This window comes from Ailuropoda melanoleuca, chromosome 6, assembly GCF_002007445.2.
Source record: "Ailuropoda melanoleuca isolate Jingjing chromosome 6, ASM200744v2, whole genome shotgun sequence".
In the NCBI taxonomy this organism is placed as follows: Eukaryota; Metazoa; Chordata; class Mammalia; order Carnivora; family Ursidae; genus Ailuropoda; species Ailuropoda melanoleuca.
This window is the reverse complement of record NC_048223.1, coordinates 38,083,581-38,104,103: the sequence shown is the minus strand read 5'-3', so window position 1 is coordinate 38,104,103 and position 20,523 is coordinate 38,083,581. Positions and strand designations below refer to the sequence as shown.

General features: G+C 37.7%; 1 protein-coding gene across 8 annotated transcripts in view; it reads right to left on the bottom strand.

The window, feature by feature from the left end:
- The window catches only part of LRRFIP2 (LRR binding FLII interacting protein 2), a 109,432-nt gene that overhangs the window by 50,037 nt on the left and 38,872 nt on the right, over positions 1-20,523 (bottom strand). For 2 of the 8 annotated variants that reach the window (XM_034662247.1, XM_034662249.1), the window contains exons 4-14: positions 19,977-20,027; positions 14,581-14,637; positions 14,437-14,481; positions 10,772-10,840; positions 8,990-9,031; positions 7,239-7,304; positions 5,382-5,453; positions 4,041-4,088; positions 3,915-3,959; positions 3,027-3,074; positions 2,516-2,572 (exon numbers count right to left, since the gene is read on the bottom strand). The exons of 2 other annotated variants lie outside the window; for them this stretch is intronic. In XM_034662247.1, the coding sequence (XP_034518138.1) occupies positions 2,516-2,572; positions 3,027-3,074; positions 3,915-3,959; positions 4,041-4,088; positions 5,382-5,453; positions 7,239-7,304; positions 8,990-9,031; positions 10,772-10,840; positions 14,437-14,481; positions 14,581-14,637; positions 19,977-20,027 (600 nt within the window). The remainder of the gene's footprint in view (positions 1-2,515; positions 2,573-3,026; positions 3,075-3,914; positions 3,960-4,040; positions 4,089-5,381; positions 5,454-7,238; positions 7,305-8,989; positions 9,032-10,771; positions 10,841-14,436; positions 14,482-14,580; positions 14,638-19,976; positions 20,028-20,523) is intronic. 4 more of the 8 variants (XM_034662250.1, XM_034662251.1, XM_034662254.1 and 1 more) reach the window with 3 other exon arrangements.

The following is a 20,523-nucleotide window of genomic DNA, read 5'->3' as shown; positions in this document are numbered from 1 at the left end:
ACACCATACACAAAGATAAACTCCAAAAGGATGAAAGACCTCGATGTGAGACAGGAATCCATCAAAATCCTGGAGGACAACATAGAAAACAACCTCTACGACATCAGCCAAAGCAACCTTTTTCATGACATATCTCCAAAGGCAAGAGAAACAAAAGATAAAATGAACATGTGGGACTTCATCAAGATANATGGGACTTTATCAGGATAAAGAGCTTCTGCACAGCCAAGGAAACAGTCAAAAAAACTAAGAGACAGCCCACGGAATGGGAGAATATATTTGCAAAGGACACCACAGATAAAGGACTGGTATCCAAGATCTACAAAGAACTTCTCAAACTCAATACACGAGAAACAAATAAACAAATCATAAAATGGGCAGAAGATATGAACAGACACTTTTCCAATGAAGACATACAAATGGCTAACAGACACATGAAAAAATGTTCAAAATCATTAGCCATCAGGGAAATTCAAATCAAAACCACACTAAGATACCACCTTACGCCAGTTAGAATGGCAAAATCAACAAGGCAGGAAACAGCAATTGCTGGAGAGGATGTGGATCCCTCCTACATTGTTGGTGGGAATGCAGGTTGGTTCAGTCACTCTGGAAAACAGAGTTAAAAATTGATCTACCCTATGACCCAGCCATTGCAATACTGGGTATTTACCCCAAAGATACAGACGTAGTGAAGAGAAGGGCCGTATGCACCCCAATGTTCATAGCAGCATTATCCACAATAGCTAAATCGTGGAAGGAACCGAGATGCCCTTCAACAGATGACTGGATTAAGAAGCTGTGGTCCATATATACAATGGAATATTACTCAGCTATCAGAAAGAACAAGTTCTCAACATTTGCTGCAACATGGACGGCACTGGAGGAGATAATGCTAAGTGAAATAAGTCAAGCAGAGAAAGACAATTATCATATGATTTTTCTCATCCATGGAACATAAGAACTAGGAAGAATGGTAGGGGAAGAAAGGGATAAAGAAAGGGGGGTCATCAGAAGGGGGAGTGAAGCATGGGAGACTATGGACTCTGAGAAACAAACTGAGGGCTTTGGGGGGGGAGGAATGGGATAGACTGGTGATGGGTAGTAAGGAGGGCACATATTGCATATTGCAGGGTGCACTGGGTGCTATACACAACTAATTGAATCATCGAACCTTGCATCAGAAACCAGGGATGTACTGTATGGTGACTAACATAATGTAATAAAAAAACATTAAAAAAAGAAGAAGAACAAAGTAGCTCCTGAAGTCATCATTTGCCACTGGAAATGTAAATTAGCATAGTCTTTTTGGTGGGCAATATGGCAGTATATGTATTTTAAATATATATACTCTTTGGCCCCCATCATTTAATGAGTAGCAATTTACCTTACATGAAATCTACTCATAAGTACATTAAAATATACTTGTATATGAAAGTCCATTATGCAAGTGTTTGCTGTATGACTAACAATTTACCTTATATGAGATCTACTCATAAGTACACAAAAATATACTTGTACATGAAAGTCCATTAAGCAAGTGTTTGCTGTAGCAAAAATCTAGCAATCTAAATGTCCACTGATAGGGAGTGGAAAATACAAGCTTCCAGCTATGTAATGATTAAGTGGCCAGGATAAAAGCTACAGCATAGAGAATATAGTCGATGGTATTGTAATCACATTGTATGGTGACAGATGGGAGCTATACTTGTGGCAAGCACGGCATAATGTATAAACTTGTCAAATCATGTTGTACACCTGAAACTAATGTAACCTTGTGTGTCAACTGTACCTCAATTTAAAAACAAAAAACAAAAACAATGCCTACCATAAAAATTAATATATCCAAGAAATCCTCAAAAAGAAATGTACAACCCATTCACTAGTGGGATAATGCATTGCCATTAAAAAGAATGTGCTGACATAAAACTATCTCCAAAACACATTCAACAGAAAAGGGGACAAAGGGTCAGGGGACTTTTACTCTGCACTTTCGTTAAGCTCATACTACTTTTATAACTTAAAAAAATGTTTTAATATTCCAGAAAGATTAGGTGATTGGACTTGTCCCAGCTTTGTCTTTTATGTAAACAACTTTTAAAAGCTGACTTGTTTTATTACTTCTTCTTTCACTCCATTGATTGAAATGCTGGCAAGCAAGTGATATGGCTCAATGCAGGCAGCAGAGATGGAAAGGAGAAACAAGATAATCAACCCGTTTAGTGAAATATCACCACTGAAAAGATAAGAAGTTCACATAAACGACAATACAAATTTTTTTAGAACTTCTAATGGCACTGGCTCCAGACTCATTTCAGAAATTATGTGCTAAGTCACATTCATGCAGACCACCAATTAGGACAAATTAGTATACCTGAGTTTGTGTACTGAAGCAAAATGATAAACCATGCACAAGAAAGTGAAACACACACCTTTAACATTCTGAATTGTGAGTACAGGTTAAGGGAACAACCCAAAGTATCTACAAAGCATGCAAAGAAACCAGACAGCTCACCACAGGACTGCTTCGGGTCGAACTTGTTCTTGATGAGTAATAACTGTATTCAGATGGCTATAAAGTTGCCAAGAAGAAAGGTTTTACAATAATGGCCAGCTCCTTTTCCTGCTGGGGGAATACATTTGTGACCCTGGACCTAAGTGGTCACTGGCTCCCGGGGTGAAGGTGACTGTTACTCCTAGGTCTGGAACTCCACCTCCCTCCCAACCCTCCAGATCCAGCAGCCCTCAGCTAGAGGGTGAGGAGGGGAAGGGCATGCCCTGAGAAGCACTGCTCCCATCCTCTTCCTCAGGGACTAAAGAGTAGGAAAAGAGGTTTCTCCACCTATATTCCCTTCAACTGTGAGCCATGATTTCCGGCAGGCAGTTCCTCACAACTTGGGTCAGAGTCACAACTGGCTAGCTCATGGGTCATAGCTTATAGAGCAACTGCAGGTCAGATTAAATGACTTTTTCTTTGCAAGTAAACTGTGCCCACCTCCTCACCACCTCCCCCTTGTTGGACTTACAGTTCGAGACCCATAAGGATTATATAATCCACCATCATACAATGATACCTAAAGAACAGAGGAAATACCACTCATCGATTTATTCAGGCACCAAAGTTGTTTTGAAAATGTCACAACTTCTTCACAGTACTTAGTTCCAAAAAGTGTTGTAGAATGGTGTGTCAGATGAGAACACTCACTGATATGCGTAAAGTCCTACATCAGTCCCAAAACTTCAAACTCACACTTCATTTAAAAAGCACCATTACGGTATTTCTTTTCATCACCATGTTATGAAACTAAGAGAAGGAACATTTATGAATTTATTCTCTCAAAAGAGGGAACTGAGCAGAAAAGTGAGGGACACAAAGCATTTTGCCCATTGGCACAATAAAATGAAACTACAAAGCCTCAAGTTGCCAGTCTACTAGAACAGGCCACAGCACAACAAAGCAACAGCCTGAAAGCAACCAGCTCACAACTCACACATTACAGAGAGCTATGGCGCACGTTACGCAGAGATATGGTTTTTGCTTCCAAGTCAGCTTGCTTTATTAGAGCCTAGTATTAACATGGCCAAGGCCACAGCTGTTCCAAAGAAAAATATGACATCTGTGCATGGGCAACCATCTCACAAAAGTATACAAATGTAGTGGAGCCCATGCAAGTTTGTCTTCTCTACAGGAAAACAACTGTAAGCAAGGGCCTACCAACAGCCAGCAGTAGGGCTGTTTTGTTCCTTACTACCATAAAGTTTTACATTTTAAGCACTGGCAGCACATTCTGCAGTGTACATAGCATTAAAGCCATGTGTCTTTGACTATTCTGGAGGAAAGCTGTCAAGCCAGGGTCAGCACCATGACAGTGGCTCCACCAGAAGTGCACACGTTGGAAGAGAAAAATACAAACCAGACTGGTACTTCTCAGCAGACCAGAATTTGCAGTAGAGGAGGCCTATGAAAAAAGCGCATGATTTAACCCAAAGAAAAGCAACTGGTAGCTCTGAAGGCAACACAGTTCTCAGAAAGTACTAACCCTGGTACTCTTTGATGTCGCCAGAGGGTCACTACACAGGGAAGAAGACTGTTAAGAAACAAAAACAAAACAGAACAAGGTAATTCAGCAAAACAAAAGGAGACTTGGTTTCTCCATCATGAGAGCAGAAGCCATGTTTATTCTCCATTCCATAATTCACTAGCAATTCCTGAGTGCTTAAGGTAGTTAAGTAACACATAAGGTGAGAAAAACTTAGCCATTAGAAATCTTTTTGAATATGCATTTTAAGGGATAAGAGAAACACCTGGAATAGTTTTCTATAAATGTGTTTAAGTCCTACTGGGCTTTCAATAGTAATGGTAGGAGATGGGGTGGCAACCTAAGAGAACACTCAAGAAAAGAGGGCCATAGCGCAGTGAGTGTGGAGGACAGCAGCCACACCCGGATCACCAGCAGGTCCTGAGACACTTTCTGAGATCTCACGGCAGACTCCTTATGAGCTTAGCCTGATTCCTGAGGAACCAGGTAAATGAGCTCCAAGTTACCACTACAAAAACTCTTTTCCAAATAGATTAGAAACCCTGTATTTCAAAACAAGCCATGGACTAACTGTCTTAGTTTAATCAGAAAAAACCTACTGGTCACAATGAATCCAAGGTACTAACAACGCACTGCATTTTTTAAAATGGAATTAAATCTTTCTTTTTCTGATGTTATTTGAAAATAATTTTCAGCTCTTTTTTCCAAGCCCATCAGACGAGGCAAATAAGAATATCCAAGTTGTGTGCAGGTTTTGACAACTGAATTATTTTATATGTACTATGTGCCACATATTTCTGTTTTAAATGTATAATGTGCCAAATGTCTTGAAAAAACAAGGATTCTAACATTAAACAAATAATTATATTTTTCTCATCCCATTTAGTTTAAATTTTTCATGTAAGCTTTTATTAAAAGGCCATCCACCATGATGTATAGTGATGCCTACAACTTATTCTGAAATACATCCCCCCCCAAACGAAGGATCAATGGATGATAGACAGACAGACATTAATATGATAAAGGAAATGTAGTAAAATATTAATTGTAGAATCTCAGTAGTAGGCACGTGGGTGGTTAATATACAATTTTTTGAACATTTTTGTGTGTTAAATACTTTTCATTTTAAAAAACTGGGGAAAATGGTACTCATTTACAAATGTGGTGGTTCAATAGTTCACATCATGTAAAGATACAGAGACTCTACGAATTCAGTTACCACAAACTAGTGTACACACAGCCACTCACAGATTAGTTCTAACTAGTCAAAATGCAAAACTAGGGGTTAGAAGTACATTAAAGTTGGATAAAACACACAAAGCCAACAAGCTTGAGACAAACCCGAGTGTAGACAGAGGTGGGTTTGCTATGTCTAAGACTGCTATAATTTCTCTGGTCAAAGTAGAGGCCACTCTGCAAAAAGTAAAATTAAACACATTTTTCTTAGGTTAAACGTTGTTGACAATACACAAAGACAAACTCTGATACTGACAAACACCCCTCTCCTCCAAAACAATGACTTTAAAGCATTGTATCGCATTACGTAAAAGTCAAAATAATAATTATCTCAAGTCTCCAAAAAAAGACTAATATTAAAGGTTAACTGTATTCAAACCAAGTCATTACTTTTCCACTTTAAAAACATGAGCATACACCCTCAGTCAAAATGGAATAGAAATAATAAATTATTTATTCTCATGTCATACTTAGTAACATCCTTGAAAAATCCAAAACAACTATTACCACTTTTATAATCCACTTGGCAATGCCACAGAAAATAGTAAAGTCTTTTTCTTCAAACTTCTCGTAGTCCCTCCCATTATTTGTCAAAATGAACTGATCCAATTAAGTTACCAAAAACACAGTGCCAGTGTGTACTAAACAGGTTTGGCCTAAAACATCTATGGCAGGTTCATTTTCAATATGCTGCACAGAACAAGTCATTATACAGATGGTGGTTACCTGGCGAAGAGAACATCATCTATGTAACTCCCTAACTTATCCAGCCATCTTTTACACTCAGAATTAAGGAAATGTAAGCAAGCCCTGACTGAAAGACTCCTCCTGCACTGCGGACACTGCAATGGGGCGGGGGGGGGGGGGGGGGGGGGGGGGAGAGAATCCCTACTCCCACTGAGCCCTGCCACGCCCAGCCTTGCCTCCCCACACCACACCCTCAACAAGGCACCAGAACTAACCTCTCCCCAGAGCTCCCAAAGCTTCACCCTCCAGGGCTTCTCACTAATGTCCTCTCCATTATATTCCCTCCTACCTGCCAAAGCCTACTGATCCTCTCTCACCCCACCAAAGATCAGAGCCCCTTCCACAGAATCCAGGTAACAGGGAGTTTGGGACTGATTCTCCTGCCAGTACTGTGGCAGCCTAACAGGAAGAAGTGTTCCTAATACTCCAAATGGGCACTCTGGGCACATTTTTTCTCCCACAGAAATGTTTAGCAAGGTGGCTGGAATGGAGCAGTATTAGTTCTATAGTTTAATGACATTCTAGGTTAAAGAGTTTCTGCAAGACAACATGGGAACTCTGCTAACACATACTTCATTGTTTCTACCAGAAAATTCATTCCACCTTCCCAAAATTTAACCTACAAACTAAAAAACTCTCAGAATGAAACCTATTTGTGAGTTTGGCACTGCCTATAATACCACAACTAAATCAAATTTCTAAAATAAGGATACAAATCTCACTAAACCTGGGTGCCTGGGTGGCTCAGTCAGTTAAGTGTCTGCCTTCAGCTCAGGTCATGATCCTAGGGTCCTGGGATCAGTCAGCATTGGGCTCACTGCTTGACAGGGAGTCTGCTTCTCCCTCTGCCCCTCCCCCTGCTCATGCTCTCTCTCTCTCTCAAAAATAAGTAAACAAAAAATCTTTAAAAAAAACAAAAAAAAAGAAAACAAAAACCTCGCTAAACTGATTCTTGAAGTATATTCCAAAGGACAGTTCATAACTGAAAATAGATGATTAATGAACTTCTTGTATTGACTTGCTATTAAATCCTGTAAGTGAAAACAAAATTACTTCTAAATAAGATTCTGATAAATCATGTTTCAGTATGTTATCAAATTTCAATAATGCCAAAGGCACACACCAAAGCAGTCATAATTCTTAAGTTCCCTAAAAGTAATCAGTGAATTTTACAGCAGCACAAGACAGTGGGACATGAGACAGAACACAACTAACCAGTGGGTCTTTATGAGAACCAGAAGACCTCTTCTTCATTCCATAAGAGTGACTGTAAGAATGATTCTGGAAGTAAACATTTGAAGTTAACTTTCACGATCACATAGTGAAGTTTAAAAAATAACTTAATAAACTTCGTCTTAAAATTATACACAGAAAGATGCACATGAGATACAACAGAGTAGTCCCCATGGGATCTATTTCCCAGCTGTTAGTAAATGACTCATGGCACCTGGCTGACTAGCTAAGATACAGAGTACCTCTACGTATCTGCATTCCTCCTCACTTCCCCGTGCCATCCGTCTCACATACAGCCAGCTAAAAAAGATGTAATTAGGACTCAGAGCCAGGCAGGGCATTTGTAAGGATGTTCACCCCACATCTTATTTGAGTCCTTTCTACCTTCTTAATAAAGGTATGGGTGACAAGAGGGTCTACCTCCTTCTAGGTCTTTCTTATAGCAAAAGGCCAAAAGGCAATCTTTTGGGATCAATCAAAACAAAATTGAGAGAGAAAGAACATGGCATTGCTTTGCCCAAGAAAATACTCCTGACCCAAGTTAGTGGTCCCACACACATGATGCTCAGGAGGAAAATAGCCAAGACGATATGAACTGCCCCTTGTAGCAACAGCATTACCAGACAATGACCTTGCACACAGGTCCTCTGAAGACAGCACCGTCTCAATACATAACTTCTCCCAGGAGTGCAAAGCCAAGTGTATACGACGGCATAAAGGACAGAAATACTACTATATAGGTCATTAGGCAGGCAAGAAACCCAACCTAGCTATGCGCTGCTCACCTGAAATGAGGAGGTGCAGATAGAAATATCCCACTTCTTAGCAGTCTGCTCTAGGCAATCACCTGACATATGCACAGCTAGATTCTGAATCCATCCACTCATTTTTTTTGTGAATATGCATATCCTCCCTTTTATACATTACCCTGAACATTTTAAGAGATGACTACACTGTCTAGAAACTCAGGCAATCTACGGACATAATATTAACCCAAGGAAAACACGCTGTAACTAAACTTCTTTAGCTAAAATGATATACCTAAAAAACCAGCCAATCAAGCAAAAATGAGCAGACATAACTGATGTTTCAGGTATCACCTGTCACTGCTGGCTGTTTCCTGTTTAGCAACTGCACACCTGCTGGCTTGTGACACATAAAAAGAAACACAGCAGGGCCTGTAGTTCAATGGGTATCAAACACTGCCAGAAACACGACTTCCAGGCAATGCATATGTGTCATTTGAGGTGCTTATCACTTTAAGAAAAAATACTACTACTAGGGGCGCCTGGGTAGTGCAGTTGTTAGGCATCTGCCTTCGGCTCAGGGCGTGATCCCAGCATTGCGGGATCGAGTCCCACATCGGGCTCCTCGGCTGGGAGCCTGCTTCTTCCTCTCCCTCTCCCCTGCTGTGTTCCCTCTCCCGTTGGCTGTCTCTATCTCTGTCAAATAAATAAAATAAAATATTAAAAAAAAGAAAAAATACTACTACCAATCTTAGTCCTGAATAAGGAAGCAAATCATTTTTATCTGATCCTGAAATTCTAAAAGAAAAAATTATTCAAATGTTAAATTATGCCACAATCACAAAACAACAGTTTTTGCATTGTTGGCCATACTCTTTCCCCAAAACGTAATAACAAATCTGTGAAAGTTAGTCATAATCTGTGATTAGCATGATCAGGCATTTATAAAGTAAAACTACATTTAACACAAAGTCATGCACTACATACTAATGATGAAAGTCTTGACGATCTATCCTTGATAGCATCATACTGGATTTCAGAAAAAGTTGAAAGTTGATTGTGTTCCCAAAATTAGAAATATAAAGAGGAAAAATGCAACATTTGCAAAGTTATTAAAAATCCAAACTGGAAATTAAATAAAAACAATTTTTAAAAATCCAGCACTATCTTAAAAGTCAAAAATTATTATACACAAAGGCTGTTACATTTGAATTAAAGAATCTTCTTCCTCACAACCACACTTCCATAGTATAAGTGATTGCTAAACTTCATGTACACGTAAAGCTGCATGTTCCCTTTCAAACACAGAATTCCTAGTCAATACCGGTGAGATGATTCAACCTCGGTATAGTGTAGCACAAAACATCCACAGGGAGCCTTTACATGCAGAATTAAGCATTTTGAAATTAAAAAGATGTTTTACTTTTTATTATTGTGACTGTTACCATTATTTCCCATTGTTTGAAACACGGCAAAAGCAAGGCATGGACAATGAAGCGAGAGCACATAACTAACATAATCAGGATTGCAAAAAACAAAAACAAAACAATTCCAGCATCAAAATGTGGAAGTTCCCTTCGATCCGCCTGTGGACATACAGCTGAAAACCTTCCTTTCTCAAGAGCTTCCCTATTAAAAACACTGAACAAAACTGGAAACTTAGTCCAAGCGAACTGCAGAATATGCACACTATAAATACAAGTGTGACATTGAATATCAATCAAAGAAAAACACATAAAATTTATGATAAGACCAGAAAAACCACATTTCATGTAGGTCTTTAAGAAAATAAGACAATAGGCATAATAGCACAGTTCGAATCCAAGAAACTGCATTACAGCGTAATACTTAGATTTGTGATTTCCTAATTTTGTCTTTCAAGCATTCTAGCTTACACTTTTTAAGCAATCTTACCCAGAAGAGGCAAACGATAGTGTTATTACATGTGTAACAAAAATCTTGTTTAACTAAAATTTTCTAAAATGCCTAAAGGTGTGCATTTAGTAAATTATGTGCAATGGTAAAATGTCACTGTATTGTGAGTGATATTTCCCTGAAAGTAAAGTTCCTTTTCTATAGAAATTTCACTTAGGTCTCTTCTCCGTTAACAAAATAACTTTTTTGTTTTAAAAAAAAGAATACCATCTCTAAAATATGTATTACTCAAGCCACACATTCTTGCATATAAACTATTCTGCCTTCCCAACCAGATAAGCTCACTGAAGAAAAGAGTCATGTCTCATGTTTTCTGATCCTCTCTGTAGCACCAATGGCATTGCACAAAGGCATAGAATTTAACAAGAGAATTGAAATTTCAATTTTCCCTTTCCAAAATATAATGCAGAATCAGCTGTTTTTTAAAAAACTGCTGAATCTATCTGGTAAGAAATCCATAACTTGGACTGTCCAACTGCTACTAGAACAACTGGGTAAACAAAAAGAATCCCCCTAGTACATGTCAATTGGTATTTATGTTGTTTAAAAACAAATAAGTCATCAAAGGAGGGAGAACTGAATATATATTAAGGGCTCTAGCTAAAATATTTCCAAATCTTCTATGACAGTCTATCAAAAAGAATTTAACTCTCACAAAAAGTTACGTGAAAGTCTTCATTTGAAATAAAATTAAAAGAAATAGAGCAAACAAGTTGTGGAAACAAAGCTCAGCAAGTGTCAATTCCGTTAGAATATACCTATTACTCAAGCCTGCAGAACTCTGAGTATCAAAGTGCATAATATTAACACTACACATTTTTCTGAACTACACACCATGATGTCTTTCCTTTTGGGTGTACCAGCTCTGCTCCAGTGTGTCCCAGTTATGTCCTTCGATGGGTTCTTCCATGGAATTAAACAGTGTAGTAGTAAATGACAAAACACAAATTGCAAGCATATTAAAATTAAATTCATTAAAATTATACTATAGGCACTGATAATTAAACAGGAACTAATATATATAACAGTAAAAATCGGCACCAATAAGAAATTGCAATGTATCCATCCCTACTGCTCTGGCTTAAGATGGCCTCAATTTTCTAATTTTGGACCTCTACCTTAAGGTCTTCTCGTATTTCAATATAAAAAGCAGTGACCAAGCATGTGTAAGATGTTTTTTACGCGCAGATTGTTTTTTAAAGAAACAGACTGTTTAAATTCTAAGCTCAGGGCTTGGATTTCATCCTCCTTCCCCCAAACCTATCATTCACAGTCTTGAACGATTTTTGCTCCTTTTATTTTTTATAGAATATCTATAGCATGGACACCATTTCCAGTCCAAATGCCTTCTGGCAGGTTGTCTTTCAAGAAAGTATTAACTGAAGTTAACTGGATAAAAAGAAAGTTCAAAGTCCTAAGAAAATGGCAGAAAACCTTAAATATATCTGCCTCACATCCAGGTACTGCTTATGTTCATACATCAAACACAAGATCCAAAAGTGTTAGACCTTTTTAATATACAGCTCATACGTTTTAAAAGATAACTGGCAAAGAAATACCAAAACTCCCAAATTATATAGCAAATCCCAATAAAGATTAGGTCAGTGTTTTAGACCATCACATTTATTTTTAAAAGAGAACAAAAGCTGTCTACATATTGAGCTTAATGTATGTGGTAATTATTTTTTATTTTTTTTAACTTTTATTTAAAGATTTTATTTATTGGGGCACGGGTGGCACAACAGTTAAGCGTCTGCCTTCGGCTCAGGGCGTGATCCCGGCGTTATGGGATTGAGCCCCACATCAGGCTCCTCCGCTATGAGCCTGTTTCTTCCTCTCCCACTCCCCCTGCTTGTGTTCCCTCTCTCGCTGGCTGTCTCTATCTCTGTCGAATAAATAAACAAAATCTTTAAAAAAAAATTAAAAATAAAAGATTTTATTTATTTGTCAGAAAGAGAGAGAGAGAGAGACAGAGGGAGCACAAGCAGGGGGAGAGGCAGGTAGAGGGAGAAGTAGGCTCTATGCTAAGCAGGGAGCCCGATGCAGGACTCGATCCCAAGACTCCAGGATCATGACCTAGGCCGAAGCCAGACGCTTAACTGACTGGAGCCACCCAGGCTTCCCATGGTAGTTATTTTTTCTTAAAGTAAATAATCTGAGGGCTCCTAGCTGGCTCAGTTGGTAGAGCATGTGACTCTTCTGAGCCTGAACCCCACACTGGGTGTACGGATTACTTAAAAATAAAATCTTAAAAAGTACATAATCTGACAAAAACTTAGAATTCCCAATATTATCTACTTTAAAAAAAAAAACTTACCTCAATTATATTTCTTTTTTTAAGAAAGATTTTATTTATTTGAGAGAGAACAAGCAGGGGGAGGGAGAGCAGGGAGAGGCAGAGGGAGAAGCAGACTCCCAGCTGAGCAGGGAGCCCAATGTGAGGCTCGATCCCAGGACCCTGGGATCATGACCTGAGCCAAAGGCAGCCACTTAACCAACTGAGCCACCCAGGTGGCCCCTCAATTATATTCCTTTTAAACAATGTTATTAGTGAGCTTTCAGACTTATTTCCAGGAAACCTAACTATTAAAATGTGCTGGATGTACACTCATACACAATAACGTACTAGAGTCTCCTCTAGGGTGTAAAATTTTTATTAATCTTCATGTTCACGCTCAGATTTTTTAAAATACTGGAAGCTTTACTCTTTACCATAGCAGCAAATTTTCACACTTACCGCAGTGAAATATAATGCTGTGAGAGTTCTAGTTTTATCTTAAATTTATTTAATGCTATAATTCCCATAAGAAGAAAATCATCATTATTACTTTATAAACACTCATGGTAACCAATTCCTTATTAGTTTAATTGCAGGTTTAATTTCTCTTGTGCTTGTCTGCAGATTTGTTTTGAAGGCTCGTAAATTAGGAGTACCTGGACAGCTCAGTCGGTGAAGCATCTCCCTTTGGCTCAGGTCATGATCCTGGAGTCCCAGGACTGAGCCCCGGGGTGGGCTCCCTGCTCGGCAGGAAGTCTGTTCTCCCTCTCCCTCTGCTCCTCTCCCCCCCTCACTTGCTCGCTCTCTCTCTCTCCCTCTCTCTCAAGTAAATATATAAAATCTTTTTAAAAAATGATTTAAAAATTGACCTAAATTAGGTCAAACTTGGATGGTTTTACTGTTCGGTTAAACTAATATAACTAATACATAATCAAGTTTCCCTGAGACCACATAGAAAATTATAAATAACCAACTTAATAGTAACTGTGTGAAACTTCACACTATGAACATTATAATGGAAAGCAAAGGAAAAAGCCATAAATTTTTTTTAAATGGGGAGAGATTATTTTCAAACCCTCAACACTCAACTTTTAAGCTTTTATTGACTAACTCCCTGTATGATTATTTTCAAAGTATTTAGAAAGAAAAAATCTCTAGGGAGAAGCAGGATGAGTTTATTATCTTAAAAAATGTTTCTTCTGTAAAATCATTCTTAAATTGCTGATTAGGTTGCTGTGAAGGCTTGTTAATATTCTTATAAATCTAAACTCTTGCAATTAACTAAAATATTTATGACTCAAAACAAGTGTACTAACTTACTGTAAAAAGAGAAAGTAGATTACAGTCACCAGTAAGAAATACAACTAAAGGACTACCTAAGAGTACAAACACATCTGAAACTCATATACCAGAACACACTTGGTTTATTATAGAGTACTTTTTATATATTACATAAGATAGGAAGAAAACTAGACTTAGGGAAAGTTAACCAACACAGACCTCAACACAAAAGATCATTTTACTGCTGAAAAATCTAGATATACGCATATCAATATTGTCAATGAACAAATTAAAAGCATTGCTTTAAGCTTTAAAGCACAACTCTTTAAAAAGAGATCAGTGTCTTGGCACAATATACAAGACTTTAATGAATGAACTCTCATTTACCTTGATTTACAGCAATGTATGCTAAAAAGCTGAGGCATACTACAAAATGTTAATCAAAATGCTGAAGTATGGTAATTACTGAAAATACGCTACGCAGAGAATTTTTCAAATCAGTAGCTCAATTCTTCCATGTAATAAAACTATAATTCGTCAACCAAGCCCCAAAGCTATTACCCATTTAATAAACCATTATTTTAAAAAATATGAAAGTAGGAAAATCTGAAAGTTGAACCACACAGATGTCATTCCATAAAAATCAATCTTATTATTTTGCGATAATTTTCCAAAATCAAAGGTCCTTTTACACAAAAATAGTAATACATGTTAATAGTTAAAAATATTTATGATTTTAGAATTGATTTATATTGATTATAGCAATAATTTAAGAGAAAGATCACTTTCCAGTGAAAGGACTTTGCCAATAATTTCTTTTTTTTTTTTTTTTTAAAGGCAAAGGAATATGAACACTGTCAGATCGTTGAGGCAATAATGCCGCAGAAAGCTCACACCTATAAGCTTTGCTATCATGGTGCAAACAACTTAAAATACCAACCCTGTGACTGCCAAGACTTCGAATGGCCAATGTATCCTCAACTCCCTGATAAGAACAAAAACAAACACAGCATAAGTCTGTGGGTGAATACATTAAGTTAATGAGGGGCAAGTATTAGGGGCAAGTTTATTGGTTATTACAAACCAGATAAGGTCGATGATGACTGGACCGGTGGGAATACCTGGCCCTTTCTGAATCTTCCTGGGAAAGGAGAAAGTACATGGAGAGTTAATCACTGAACAGAGGGTTGTCTATCAGAACAACTGCACAAACAACAATCGGTTAGGGGCACAGCAGCACCTTCCTTATGGCAGGCAGACAGCAGCACCTTCCTTAGAGCAAGCAGGTATGGACAACGCAGCTTCTAAAGCTGGGTTTGGGGCCGCCACATGCTTCAGGTGGAAAAAAAGTAGCAATAATAATAATCTTGTGTATGTATGTCTGACCACTTGTAGAATGTAATCTATAAATGACCAAGAGAGCTCAATATGCCAAGATAAAAATAAGCAAGTATACTTAACAAACAGAAATTGAGTTCAGTATTAAAAACAGATTTTTACCTATTTTTTTTAATCATTGTGAATGTTCATTTATGCAAGGCAGGAAGAAATGTTTATTACAAAGATAGTTTAAGGACTTAAAAAAATTTGGGTCATAATTTTGTGCTCACTACAAAAGAATTTCTTTTTGTTTTCTTGCACCCCTCTACATGGAAAAGAATAACAAAATAAAAAAGCCCCCGCGTGATATGAAAAACTACTTATAATTAGAAGAAACTACATAAGTATTTTAGAGTTGGTAAAGTTATTTCAAGAGTTATGTCTCTTGAAGATGGTAAAAAAAAAAAAACAAAGAAAAGAAAAACAAAAACACCAAAAAACAAAACAAAACAAAACAAAAACCATGACCACAGCCTAACAGGTGACTAAATTAAATGCAATTCTAAACTTTTCCACAGTCAGCTATTAGCAGTGGAGCATTAAGTCCTGTCTGTGAGATCAAATGACCAGTTCCTACAGTTTAATCAACTGCAACAGTAAGGAACTTCTGGTCTTTCAGAATTTCAAGTCCAAAGTGTTGAAGTAATTTGCGCCAAGAATCTACACACAACTGTCCAGTTGGGTTCATAGCTAATCAATGCTGTCTTTTCCAAAATGAATCAATACCTCAACACCACGTGGCACTATAGCATGATCATTACACAGGTGGAACAAACAGATGTGACTATATCTGATCATTCATTTCAAATTATAGAAACAGTAATTCAACAAGAACACCACAACCTAATGCCTAATTTGGGTCACATCTTTCAGCATCCTTCAAAAACACTTCTGATTGTCATCTGCTACGTACACTGATGCCTGTGATCAAATCCATTCTGAAGTCCGTTTATAAGGGTCAATATGATTCCATGATACAATACCCAAAAGAGTGTTATGAACTTTAGGAGTTCATCACTGATTTATATTTTTGTTATATAACAGACACTTGTAATCTGCAAGAAGCCAAGCAAATTTCTTCCTTTTCCCTATCAGGTTATATACTACAAAAGTTTTGGGAGCATGAGCATAAACCCAGCAGAGTAGGCACAGTTTATTAAGTAGTAACCAGTTCTAGGCTAGTTAGCTTTAAAGAACCTTGTGCTATTCAGGCAGGCTAATTCTACATATCCCTTCCCAGTCTTATCTGGGGTACCAAGGCAACATACACAGTTTAATGTTCAATCTTCCCTTTACCCTTTTTTTTTCATTCCACCTATCACACAAGAGCAGTTTTTTTAAAACTGACCGCTAAAAACTACAGCCCATTAAAGATGCAGCAAAGACAGACGAATTCATATTTATTTTCCATTACGCTACTTATAAAAATAATTCTTAATAAAAATACCTTAAACAGCTTATTTTTTTTAGTCCCATTTGGGGAAAAAATGGCCTAAAAAGACTTTAGAAGACTACAGAATAAAATGTAAACCCCATACTGGCCAGTTAATGTGAACTGCGAGGATATAGTTTATTCCAGTTATAAACTACACCTTAAACCAGCACTGTCCACCAGAACTTTCTGTGACAAAGTGGATATGTTCTGTTGGTGCTGTCTAATACGGTAGCCAATGGCCAAGTGTGGCTACTGACCACCTGAAATGCTAGAAGTGCAACTGAGGACCTAAATTATTAATTTTAATCTATTTAAATCTAAATGTAATTACCCACATATGGCTGGTGGCTACTGTACAAACAGTAAGGTGAGCTCAAAGCAAATTTTCATTATACAAAAAAACCCCACTAAGCACATACTTTACTAAGTAGCTGCCATGTAGCACCACTCTTAAATAAAACGGCAGGCATTTAGTTGTGAATTACTGCCCCCTATCTTGAATACTTCTGCACAGTGACAAATATGACAGAAAGAGGAGGAAACTCGTGTATAAAAGAAAAGACCTCAGAATTATTTTTAAGAGCTAGAAAGGTCCCTAGAGATTATACAGTCTGATCACTTCATTTTAAAGTAAAGAAAATTGCAGCACAAAAAGACTAAGTAGGAATTCACAAAGACACAAAGCTAGGACTAGCATTCAAATCTTCTGACTCACTAGACCACCAAAGCATAAAGAGACCATCCTACACTGGCTAAATCTACACTGATTACATAATAAGTGCATGAAGAAAATGACCAGGTAGCCTGGGTTTTACACTTTCTCCTTCTCTAAAGAATAAGCAACTTCACTTCCCAGGTATTCTAGAATAGTATTTTAAATTGCCAATTGGCTTTTCCTGAATTAACAGCACCGGGTGCCAAGAGAAAAAATTTTGGCAACTATGTTTCTAGGTACCAACTACAAGGCTGACTATCCTCTTCCACAGTCTGGGAAACAATCCATTTTCACTGTCCTGGAAGTCATTAGTAGTATAAAGGATCCACGGCAGAAAAAAAACAGGACAATGCCTTAAAAAATGGATGTATAGGGGAGCCTGGGTCGCTCAGTCAGTTAAGCATCTCCCTTCAGCTCAGGTCATGATCCCAAGGTCCTAGGATCGAGCCCCGAGTCAGGCTCTCGGCTCAGCGGGGAGCCTGCTACTACTTCCTCCCCTGCTGCCTATTGCTCTGCCTACTTGTGCTCGACTCCCTCTCTCTCTCTCTTTCTGTCAAATGAATAAATAAAAATCTTTTTTAAAAATGGATGTATATTTGTTCAAGGCTTTCTGGAAAGTTGTTTTGATACTTTTAAATCAATGGAAATGAAATGTAGTCTGCTTTTAAAAATTCACTTGATGTGGGGATGAAGTGATTTTACTGAAAGAAAGAAGATCACAGCCCACTGAAAACACCTGGCCCTGTTCCCTGTCAACAAGAAATATTTAAGTTAAGGCTGGAGCCATTCCCTTAGTTTCAAATTAGGAAACCTCAGAAAGATTACACATTCTCGTCCAGGTCACCGACATGCTGCTGATGGAGACACTCAGTTTAAAAACAGAAACACTGGCCTCACTAGGACTATCTATCTGGAGGCCGACAAAGACGCAGGCCCTTTCATCTTGGTCCTTTCCCCTGCCAACCCACTAGCAGGCGTGGCGAGCTCTCCGAACTTTGAATTCTCGCTCTGTCAATGACTGAGCAAGTCGTTGACTTCACCAATCTTTCATCACCTTATCTGTAAAAGGGAGATGGTGGGTACCTCTCTTATCGTGTGAAATGGAGACCTGTATAAAAAGCACTAGCACAGCGCTGGCATACAGAGCGAGCTCACTGTTAGCTTCATTCCTGAGCCTCATGCCCTGGCTTTTCCTGTTCACATCCCAACATCCTAATCCGACACCCAGAAAGTGTGAAAATCAGGAGCAATTTTTAACATGGGTAGATTTTTCCTTCTAATAACTGACAATCCTATTATTTGCATATGCATTATTTTATTATAAATTTATTATTCTTTATATCTTATATTGTGACTATAACATGCCAACTTCTACTATAGGCTCACAGAATGCAGCCAGAGAGACAGATAAGCTGAGAAGTGAAAGGAAAAATTAGTTTGAAAAGAGTAAAAGCAAGTGTCAGAAGGGGTTAAGTGATAATTATTCCCACCTGAAACTAAACCCCATCCATGTTCTCTGTGAGTCCGAGCTATCACTCAGGACTTGAGCTAGTCATCATCTACATTCTAAGCCTCTAAACCCAAAATGTTCCCCCTTCCATGAAAATCTAGTACACCCACTTCTTGAACTGCACACATTTCAGAGATAAAAAATATGTTTTTATCTTCACAGCCTTGGAATATAAGAATCAAATATGAGACTTTTAATATAAGCTTTTCTTCTTATTTAATGGTTTGGTGTGCCCTTAGATAATAAACTCTCAGGCAATTTAATTTTATAACTATAATATATAATTTTTAAAAATTAATATTTCCATGGAAAATTTGCAAGCAAAAGTGATTTCTTTTATTCACACAATATGTTCTCAATGCATCAACAGTAAGATAACCCGGTTTCATGCAGAAGACACTTTAAATAAAACCAATTAGGCTAGCTTTAGTAACAAGAAAGGACAGATTCTACTCCAAAGAAACAAACACATTCGTGAGGAATCACTTAATTATAAGTAACCAAACATCATCTTTCTCTCCTTTCTAAAATATCACAATGAGAAGTATGATAAAGTTTTAAATCTGTAGGTCAATACAGTCATATTTTTTTACAGTCTTAAATATTTTAATTCCGGTTGTACTTCAAAATGCTGCTACAGAAGGAATTTGCTTATAAAAATTTCTTGTTTAACAGCAATCAGTGGTTCCTAACCCTTTAGGGATCACAGACTCCCTTGAGAATATGATGTTAATAACACCTGTGGGGCATTTCACTTAAAAATACACATTTATTCAAAAGTCGGCCTGAGATTTTAAGGCTTCCTGCTCCACCTCCCAAGCCTATTCACATGGATGAAGAACCTCTGCAACAGGAGACAGCTGGGGAATTACCAATACTGGGAAAGTTCAAAGTGAGGAATGACTCCCCATAACTAATATTTTACCGGCTCATGATTTGGTCTTATAGCTAAAAATCAGGGAGTGGTGGTAGAAGATTTGAAAAGGAACTGAGAGAAGTGAAAACATGAGAGTAATTTTCACAGAAAATTAAAGAATGACTTGGGTCATCTCTCAATGAGGACATTTCTGCCTAGCTTTTTTAAAAAAGAGAGAAAGGAGGAGGGGAGAGGGAAGGAGGGGCAGAGGAGGGAGTGAAGGAGAGGGGGACAAATTTGAGGGAGACAAGAACAAACTCAGGGAAAGAAAACACATCCATTTACTCAATCTTTCTTGGTCAAGAGCACTCATGACACAAGCGTGAGGCTGTAGACTACAAGAGAAAATGGATGGACTCCAAGTACACATTTGGTCCACTACAGACAGAAGAGACGCTCTCTGACCTTTAGGTTCAAACATGCCAAACAATCCTACTTGGCAAACTATTAGTCAATATTCTACTTCAAGATTGCATTATTTCAGCAATGGATCACAACATGCAAGGCAGGCAATCCCGGCCTACCAGCCACTTCTGAATCTGTCCCCATTTCCGATCAAAGGAATAATGAGAGTGCTACAAATGCAAAAGTTTCATCAACTGAAGTTTCCAACATACTGCATGATCTGAAAAGTCTTAGATTAATCCTACACATTTGCCCTGAAGAGCAATGATCATTAGCTCAACATAAGTTATACATTCAAAATACAGAAAATCACTAAGCTAAATATGTCCAACAATGAAGAGATATATGGCTCTCTGCAGTTTAGAGGAAATGCAACTTAAACTTAGCAACAATCTCCTTATAATTTTACTATAATTTTAGGAGTATAAAAGACAATGCATTGCAACATTTTCATTATAAGCCAAGAATTGCATTCAATATTTGAAACTATATATGAGGTCAAAAACAAAAATAGCAACATAGGTATCAACTGTTTTTGGTTTAGTTTTTGAGCTGTAAATAAGATCTATACACTTCTCTTTAACACATTAGCAGAAGTCCACCACCAACATCAAAATAAAGTGTTTGATACTATTAACAATATCCTGCAAGCTTTTTCCCCTTCAT